General features: G+C 39.8%; 2 protein-coding genes across 3 annotated transcripts in view; one reads left to right on the forward strand and one right to left on the reverse strand.

Annotated features, from left to right (window-relative positions):
- Positions 1-662, forward strand: part of plbd2 (phospholipase B domain containing 2) — a 7510-nt gene extending 6848 nt beyond the window's left edge. The window contains exons 11-12 of the mRNA XM_057336554.1: positions 111-273; positions 349-662. Coding sequence (XP_057192537.1) covers positions 111-273; positions 349-519 — 334 coding nt within the window. The 3' untranslated portion in view covers positions 520-662. The remainder of the gene's footprint in view (positions 1-110; positions 274-348) is intronic.
- A 2696-nt stretch (positions 663-3358) lies between these two features.
- Positions 3359-10185, reverse strand: part of cldn10c (claudin 10c) — a 10173-nt gene continuing 3346 nt past the window's right edge. Inside the window, exons 2-5 of one of the 2 annotated variants that reach the window (XM_057336556.1) lie at positions 6854-6955; positions 6258-6339; positions 6050-6157; positions 3359-3689 (exon numbers count right to left, since the gene is read on the reverse strand). In XM_057336556.1, coding sequence (XP_057192539.1) covers positions 3563-3689; positions 6050-6157; positions 6258-6339; positions 6854-6955 — 419 coding nt within the window. In that variant the 3' untranslated portion in view covers positions 3359-3562. Of the gene's footprint in view, positions 3690-6049; positions 6158-6257; positions 6340-6853; positions 7016-10185 lie in introns of both variants that reach the window. The other variant, XM_057336555.1, reaches the window with a different exon arrangement.

A 10185-nucleotide genomic window follows, 5' to 3' on the forward strand; every position in this document is an offset into this window, starting at 1 on the left:
TGTCTCGCTCTCTCTCTCTCTGTGTGTGTGTGTGTGAATGTCTCGCTCTCTCTCTCTGTGTGCGTGTGTGTGTCTCTCTCTCTTCTTGTCTCTCTCTCTGTCTGTGGCAGGTATAATAACTATAAGGAGGACCCTTTGTCCGTCTGTGATGACTGCGTTCCGGTTCAGAACGGTGAGAACGCCATCTCCGCCCGCTCTGATCTCAATCCTGCCAATGGCACGTATCCGTTTGGAGCTCTGAGGCAGCGGCCGCACGGTGGAACTGACATGAAGGTGAAGTATAAACTCAAGCAGACGTTATTAATGACGCTGTAAATGCACAGATTTGTTTGTATGTTGTTTGTGTAGTTGACGGGTTATGAGATGATGAAACACTTTGAGATGTTGGCCGTGAGCGGTCCGGCGTGGGATCAGGTGCCTGTGTTTCAGTGGAGCACTTCACCCTACAGTAAACTTCTTCATATGGGTCATCCGGACCGCTGGGACTTCAACACCGTTCACATCAAATGGTCAACATAGAGGTTTATTACATCATTCATTCTGAGGAGTCTTGAGATATATAACGCTCCAAGATCTTCACTAAAGGGAACATTTGTGATTTTAGATGTGTACATATTCCTCTGTTTGATATGAAAATAAAGATGATTGTTCAATAATTATGATCGGTTTCCTTCCGTTCTTTATTCTTTGCTGTACAATCAGGAATATTAAAACGCATATGGGTCAATGATGTATACAAAATACAAATAAATAATAATATCTATTGCAGTTATTCAAACATTTAGACTGTGGTGTACTCATAAATGCAGATTCAAATGTTTAATTAAGTGACTTAAGTGAGTTTTTTTCATCTGTGAATTGGCCATAGCCTTAAAAAATGGCATGTGGTGCGACCGTGATTTATCTTAAAATCATTCATTTACTTGCCATGCTTAACAAATCTTTAGGATTTAAAGTGTTTTGAAACGAAGTATTTTCATTTTTTTGTGTTTCGGTAAGTAATCATCTCATATGTTTTGTCTTCTTAAATTAACAAACTTTTTCCTGAAAGTCACATGCAACTGATCTAACTGTTTCAAATACCATTCACTTAAGCATACTTTATCAGAGATTCATATTTCAGGCACAATTTTTTATTTTTATTTTATACAATCGACCCTTCGCTAAGCCACGCCCGAAAACCGCCACTGGCCAATCGTGGTTTAGCAACCGTAACTAGGCGCGGGAGGTCTGTCAAGCTTTCGAGCGAGGGAAACATGCCGAAGCGTTGTGCGTATGGATTGTGTAAAGCCAGTATCCTGAATGTTTGGACGGGGTGGTGGATTTTTTTCCCTTCCCGAAACCTAAAACCCAAGGGGAGGAAAGTCGGACGTGGATCAAGCGGTGTGGAAGGCCCCATTCACAACTAAATGTGGGACATTCTAAAACTCTTAGGGGTGGATTCCTGGACAGGGATTAGACTAGTCCTAGACTAAAATACATGTAAGAGCTGTCCAAACTGAAAACAACTTTCACTAACATATCTTAAAATACATCAGTGCCTTTGTGTTGTCTCAAAATGCACACAAGTAATGTTTTTAGTAAAGCATGTTTGTTAAAACTACTTAAATATCCTAATTTAACTAAAGCCTAGTCCTGGTTTAAAATAATCCCGGTCCGGGAGACCGCCCCAGCGATCAAGGAAAACCAAATTTCTGTCAAACCTTCCTTGTGTTAAACACTTGCTGCTGTCAAAAGAACGAGCTCTTGGTCCGCGGATAAAGTGAATAATATCACGTTAAGCGTTTAGAAGTCCATTATAAGGAGACTGTTTAACGCGCTGTATCATCTCATTTATATTTCTGTCCCTTTTATCAGAGCTTTTAGAAACATTTGTGCTGTTTTGTTCTAGTTTGCTCCACAGGCTTTTCAGCTCGACGTAACAACACTGAAGCCAGGAGTTAGCAACGTTATTACCTTCAGCCTCATTTCTTCATATTGGGTTCAGACAGGGCAGAAAGAGGCCCATACTGCACTTTTTAACACAATGCACGGTGGCTTTTGAAGTATTAATTACAACTAAAATGACAGAAATGTGTCTAAGCCACGTTAAGCTGTTTTCCCTTATAATGGACTTCTATGGTGAGAACGCTTAACGTGATATTATTCACTTTATCCGCGGATCAAGAGCTCGTTCTTTTGACAGCAGCATGTGTTTATTAGAAGTAAACTTTGACAGAAACTTGGTTTTCCTTTATCGCTGTTTAGGTACGTTAAGCGTTTTAGAATGTCCCACTAAAGGTCGACAGGATTAACAAAAACACCCACGTTTGCTCCAAGGTAAGAGCACGCTAATGTTAGCTAGCTAGCTAACTCAGCACATCATTGCTTGGAAATAATGACGGTTCTTTGTTCATAATGCATATATTTGAACGTAAAATAAGATGATTAAAGGCAAGACGGAAATGTGTTTGTGTTGTTGATGATGTATGACTCGGCTCAGCATCTCTGGCTCTTGCCAGGTCCAAGGCCTAGATTAGACCCACGACGTGTGAGCAGTAGCCTGGCGCGCTACTAAAATATAAGCGGGAGAATGTTATCATTCATAGGCTTTAGCTTCAATTTTGATTAAATTATTTTCTAATCGGTTGCATATTATGTCGTGGATATATCCCTCGGATGTACACTGCAGTCCCTTTCGTCTTGCTCTCTCAGATATTTCACCTGTTCGCCCAAAATGACAAATTATCTCCTTGGGAATGTCTGACACCGGTGCATACACACTGTAATACACTTGACAGGCGTGAAAGCTTGACAGGCGTAGCAACAGTAACTAAGGAGGGCGGGGCTTAGCGAAGGGTCAATTACTGATATTATTGGTCGTACCAAATGATGTGGTCGTTATACGGCATTGACTCATATACTGGTGTGTATGGTGTGGAGATGGACAGCTTCATGTATTCTACAGAAAGAATCTGCGGTGTGTGTGTGTGTGTTACAGCTGTGAGAAGTGCAGGGACACACACACACACACACACACACCGCAGATTCTTTCTGTAGAATACATGAAGCTGTCCATCTCCACACCATCTAGATATCACGTTCATCTTAATTTCATCGGGAGACTTGTGAAGGACTTGAAGTGATCACGTTGTCTAATCGATGAAACTGCTTTCATTCAGTCAATAGTGGAAGATAAACATCAACAGCGAGAGCTCATGGTGTGAGATGTCTGCTGGACGTTTGACATGAGACTACAGCTCGTATCATCTTCAGCGGACACACACGTGTACACACATAATCATCATTGATTTACATTTCCAGTTCTGAAAAACCAAACCAATGATTAATTGTCGTGTAAAACATCATCAAACTGCTCGAGGGATCAGAATCTTTATTATTACAGTATTTGTTTTTTCCATGACTCTTGATCACGGCACAATCATGATATCAGAAAAGCAGAACAACCGAACATTGCTCCATAGAATCTGTTTTTGTGACAAAATGTGACCCAGATAAAAACCGCCCATAATAATTGAGATGATACATGACACAGCAGCATTAAAACGGATGGAGATGAGAGTTAAACATACGCAGTCTTGACTCTTGAAGACTTGTATTCGTGCTCCTCATCTCTCTCAGGTCCAGATGAAGGTGGATGAGTGTATATTGAGGAAGGCTCACAATATGACGTCTCTTCGGTCTTTGAGCTGAAATCTGACTCATGGTTAACATGCAGAAGTTGGTGAAAGAGAAAGAGTTCATATAAATGTGACACTAAAAAACAGGACTGATTTACTTTTGACTTTTGAAGTGAAAAGAAATAAACAGGTCTGCTTTGCTATCTCTGCGATGATGATGATGAAGTGTTGAATGAGGAAGAGCAATGACACGTGTTTGAGCTGTTCAGGACATGTTCTGTGCCGTGAAAAGCACGCTGTATTGTTATGTATGTATGTACACTTCCCTGCAGTCTTCATATAGAACAGTGGTTCTCAACCTTTTTTGGGCCAGCGCCCCCTATCCATTTTCCAGGACCCTTACCGCCCCCACAAAAAGAATGGGCTAAATGTCTTCATAATAATCATTAATTATTTTGTTATTATAATATCATTTAAAACGCATGTCACTAAATTTGGACAATCGGTTATCTCTTTAATTGCATTTGCATAATTTGTTTTGTCTCCTGAAATACTAATAAAAATAAATAAAAAGTCAAATAACAGATTTGATTGGCCAGTTGTAATATTACCATACTTTCCCAAAGAGCAAAAATGATGTGAAGTAGAATGTTTGAGCTTAGTTTCAATACTCTCCTAAATGCTTACTTAAAAAAATACTTAGAAAAATACACTAAATTGTTAGCGTGTAATTGTGTGCAAGTTTATAGGCCTAAATGTGTGTCCCGTATAATATAAGGTTTGTCATTAGTAATTTAGGCAAATGAAAACAATACAATCTTCTTACAAGAATAAACACATATTACAATGTAGATGTATTTATTTGGTATTCTCTTGAAACAGTCCAAGCAGAGTACATTTTGGGCTCAGATATGACGATGATTGGATAAGTAGAGAATTAATATCCTACCCAAAGATGATTTCAATATATTAGACTTTAAGAGTTTATGCCTAACATAACATTTCTATATCATAAATAGAATTAAATGTAATTCATTTTAAATGCTGTCATTAGAGTGGAAGTGAATATAAATTATTGAAAATATTTTCCAAGGCTTACAAATAAGTATTTCATGCAAACTCAGCTGTCATATAATGTGCAGTGAAAGGTACAGATGTTACCCACAGAAAATGGAGGAATTTGTAGGTAGTCTATTTGTTTCACATTTTTACACTCTCACTATTAAATTAATCTCCCCTACAGTCAGCTGACGTCACGGTCACATGACAGAGCTCTCACGTGACAGAGGCGCCGATCCCGGATTGTATTTGAAACTACATCAGTGTGTTTTGGTGTTTGCCGCAGTGCGCGTGCGCATATCTATTGGCATATGACATCAAAACACCGCGAGAATGATTTAAAAGCTTATGGAGATGTTTGATCGTCAGTCTCTCTCGCGTTGAATGCCGATCGGTCTGCGCAACTCAAGATGTCAAATGCACATTTTCTGTTCACTGATGACTATGTTAGTGGTAAAGTTATATAACACATTACTTTTAAAAACTTGCTCGCATTACTCTGGGAAAATTAAGCCCTCCAACACCACATGAAGTTGTCGAATTTTGGATTGAGCACCCAGCAGAAATGTAAATCGGCGCAGTGCTGGTCGAAACACATCCATTACTAGCAGCACATTTATAGGCCTCTCTAACCTGAATGTAGCCTACACACAGCAGCACAACGAACTGCGTTCAGGAATAGAGAATGTCATGTTGTGATCGTGCTCGCTGCAATCACTTTTTGGATGTCAGAACAGCTAATAGTTGCTTTTATTCGTGTTCTACCAAAAAAAGAAAGATTACCCATTTCATTTCTTCGACTCTCCATGGACTTTTAGTGGACTGTTTGACGTGTTTTTTTCACACGCGATGTGGCGAGGACTCGGCTGTTGCTTTTTCTCGTAGCGGTCCAAGAGTTTTGTGCAGTCAAGATGGTGCTCACATCTCAGGGAGAATTAGAACTTATTGATATGTTTTTCAATAATTGGTCAAAGCCAACAAGAACGTAATCTTTTGCAGGTAAATGTTCAATTTTGTCTTGCCTGGATATGTTGTGTAAACTTGCGAACTCCCCCAAAGAACACCTGAATGCCCCCCCCCCCATGTTCTCTGAACGCCCACTAGCCCCCATTGAGAAACGCTGATATAGAAGCTTTCCTAAATCTCATCTCCAGTGTAAGGAATCCTAATCTTGCGATCCGCTAGCACATCAGGATGAACTGACTGACTGGCAGGTAATCATACGTCCATGTGTTTTTCTGTCTACACTCTGCACTGCCAATCACAATGAAAGAAGTTGTATTTTATTTGACCTCTTTTATGCATTCTAGACAAGCCTCTGTGACATAGCTGACATGTGACATGTATAAACAGATGATGTGGATTGATACCTGGTTTGGCAGATTTCTTTGCCTGTTATGATGCAGTAAATAAGTCCGGCGGTGATGAGAAGAGCCGATCCGCCCCATCCCACAAACAGAGCCGCTCCCAGTTCAAACCTGTGACACCATCAAAGACAGTCTGCTTCGGTTTTGAAGTCAAGTGAAAACGCTTACATTCATTTCATCTGATTCAACAAGTGATGGGAAATGTATTCACTTCTTTGCTTTGTAGTTGGGATCCATAAAGGCAGATATAACTTTGTTTCCATACCAGCTGTAAGAGAACACAGCAGAGAGACCTGCAGCACAAACAGAGTTCAGACGTCAAACCCTCCAATACTGCCCTGTTGAAAAACACTGCCTATGCTGGGTTAGGTATGTTCTGATGCGGGTTTGACCATGGGGCAGTTGTGGCCTAATGGTTAGAGAGTGGGACTCGTGACCAGAAGGTTGCCGGTTGGATTCTCAGGGCCGGCGGGTAACGACTGAGGTGCCCTTGAGCAAGGCACCTTACCCCTACTTGCTCCCCGGGCGCTGCAGTGATAGCTGCCCACTGCTCCGGGGGTACGTGTGGTCACCACTTGCTGTGCGTGTGTTCACTACTCTCTGGATGGGTTAAATGCAGAGGTCACATTTCGGGTATGGGTCACCATATCTGACTAATACAGTAGGTCACTTTCACTTTAAACCAGCTAAGGACCACACATGACCATCTTAAACCAGCACAAACCAGCATCAAAACATACCAAACCAGCATATGCTGTTTTTTTCAACAGGGTGTGAGCTACATACTGCTGAAGTGCACGTTTGTACCTGACAATAAATAATTGATCCCTGCAGACAAGGTGATTCTGGCATTTACGGTTTCAGAGCCGCCCAGTTTTGTGCATTTCATCCCAACCAAAGCCAGAACGCCTCCAAAGAATCCAAGAATTATAGAGATGATGATCAGAGATCGACACAGATGAATGTGTGCTGCATAATCACAATATGTTGAATGTTTGTTAATACATTCATTAGAAATATATTCATACTACGGTATATCCTAGATAGCGAGCACATGTGGGCCACATGTGAAAATCCTCTGTCACATCAGGTCTAGATATGCATCGCTGAACATAACTTTAGAAATGGTGGGAATGTTCGAATGGTTCACATCTCATTGTGGAGTATAGCTATGGCCCAGAGAACAACGAACACGCACGAGAACCACATATGTTTAAGACCTGGGGCCCGTTTCAGAAAGGAGGTTTAGTGAAAACTCTGAGTATATTAACCCTGAAATGAGGGAAACTCTGGGTTTTCAGTTTCAGAATGTGAGTTATGTCAAACTTGAGAGAGCGGGGTAACTCAAGCCCTTTCTAAAGGAGAGGTCACTTATACTCAGAGTCAGTAACCATAGTAACTGTGAACCTAACCTGGTCGGGAGCAGGTTTTCTTTGGTAAACCCAGAGTTTCTTTCCATCTCCTCCTCCTTTTAAAGTGGTGTAACTCATTCATTCATTCATTAATACAGTCCTTCATGGCACACATTTTGATCACACAGAGAGCATCTCTGTGACTTATATGTCATATGTGCTTTTATAGAGGATTCATGAAGAGGCTGCATTCATTCTTAGTGATGTACTTTCATTTCAGGAGAGCAGTTTTCTCATTTTCCTGTGGATTTTTATTAAAACTGTACCATTTTTCTTTACAGTGAGTTAGATATATCAAAATATATCTCATCCATCCTTACATCAATAACATCAGCCATCGTGGCCGTGTATTACACCAGAGCATATTCTTTCCTTTACGTGCTCTCACAAATGCTAGTTTACTATGGAGAAAATGCAGAAATGAAGCGATAAAGGAAATAAAAAATTAATTTAGCTGTGCAGCCATTCCTACCCAAATCTGCTCTGAGCAGGGTTCAAACCTGAGATCAGTCTGAAACTGACACGAGAGTCTGACACCCTAACAAGCAGTGTTGGGTGTAACTAGTTACTAAGTAATTAGTTACTGTAATTTAATTACTTTCCCCTTGAAAAAGTAAAGTAAGGGATTACTGTTATTTTTTCTGTAATTTAATTACAGTTACTTCTGATGTAATTAAACTAAATACTTTGTGTAATATGCGTGTGCAATAGTGGAATTGACATCAAAATTCAAAGTCTAACTTTAAAATTCTTGCTTTAATGTATAATTCTCACATTTGTAACACTTTGGTCAGTTAATAATACTACTTTATGTAGTTTAATATTATTTATTTGAATTAATTAAATAAGCCGTTTCATGTCTATCCTTCAATCGCTTAACTAATCAAGGTTGATGTATATAGAAAGTAATTAGTAATAAGTAACTAAATACTTTTTGGAGAGAGTAATTTGTACAGTAATCTAATTACACTATTGAATATGTAATTAGTAACTAGTAATTAATTACTTTTTCAGAGTAACTTACCCAACACTGCTAACAAGTGTCCTATACACACTGACATCTCACAAGGCTCACTAGAATGCTCATGATGAGTGAGAGATAGAAGATTATTTGATTATTTCGGATTTATTTCTGTTGTTTCATTCATTTACTGATTAATTGGTTTGTTTATTAATTTCTCTTTTTATCAATTTAGACGTAAGTCATTTACACATTAAAGCACATTAGTAAATCTACTGTATGCAGAGCGGAAAGTGTGCCTCGCTCTCAAGCGCTTTCTGCCGCCATGTTGCTTTTTTGGTGCCGTTGCCATGGCGACTGGTAATATCAGAGCTCCATTGATCATGACTTGTCGTAGTTGTGGTGCTCGTGCTTAACTCAAGGGAAGTCTACCCAGAGTTGATAGAACTAAATCAAATCAGCTGTTCCGAAACCAAAAACTCAAAGTTTCTCATCTCGGTGTAAATCAACTCAGAGTTCACATTTTAACTGGGTGTTGGTTAAACCTCCGTATTGAAACGGGCCCCAGTAGTCCACACAGCACCTTTCTCTTCTTTACTCATAACTTTTCATCTTTAGGTAAGTGATGTTTTGACATTCAAAAGTCATTTTATTGAAATATGTAGCATTTCGTGTCAGTATTGCACGTGATTAAGGATTTTGTCAATTGTTTCATTCATCTAATTCGCAAAAAAATCTGGTGTTTCCTCAGCGATAATAATGGTTTAATGATGAAATAAGGCTCATTAGAGAAAAGGTGATAAATGTATAAGTGATAAGTGGAGTGTTATAGATACGAGGAGGCGCATTGATGAGGTTTTAGTGTAATGTTAGATGTGAAATAAATAAGCCCATAGGTCATTAATACATGCAGATTATTCAGATTTATAGTTCATATAAGTGCCCACTATCAACACGTGATGTCATAAAATGTAGGGATGCACCGAATGTTCGGCCACCGAAAATGTTCGGCCTAATATAGCAAAAAACGCAAATTCGGTGTTCGGCCGAATGTGTGAAGTGGCCGAATAAATTTTACCGAACATGACTCGTGATACGATCAAGCAGCAACCAGCGCAGAGAGAGAGAGAGAGAGAGAGAGAGAGAGAGAGAGAGAGAGAGAGAGAGAGAGAAACGCGTGCGCTTTATTACTGCCGCAAACATTTTGGCAGTGTGTGTGTGTGTGTGTGGGAAGGGTAAACCCTACGGTATGGGGACAAAATGTCCCCACAAAGATGGCAATATCCAAAACCCATTTTTTTGTCCCCATGAGGAAACGAGCTTATAAATCATACAGAATGAACTTTTGTGAAAATGTAAAAGAGCAGACAGTTGTGTGTGATTGTTAGGGGTAGGGGTATGGAATATGAGATACAGTTTGTACAGTATAGAAACCATTGTGTCTATGGAATGTCCCCATAAAACATGGAAACCCAACATGTGTGTGTGTGTGGTCATGTTTGTATATCCCGGTGGGGACCTAAACCTGAATACACACAACACATGGGGACTCGTGTCACCGTGGGGACCAAAACAGCTAATAAATTGTACAGAACAATATTTTTTACAAATCTAAAAATGCAAAAAGTGTTCTATGATCTTTAGGTTTAGGGATAGGGTTAGGGATAGGGGATAGAATATACAGTTTGTACAGTATAAAAACATTACGCCTATGGACTGTCCCCACGGGTGTGTGTGTGTGCGTGTGTGTGTGTGTGTGTGTGTGT

The sequence above is a fragment of the Triplophysa rosa genome, linkage group LG6 (genome assembly GCF_024868665.1).
Source record: "Triplophysa rosa linkage group LG6, Trosa_1v2, whole genome shotgun sequence".
Lineage (NCBI taxonomy): Eukaryota > Metazoa > Chordata > Actinopteri > Cypriniformes > Nemacheilidae > Triplophysa > Triplophysa rosa.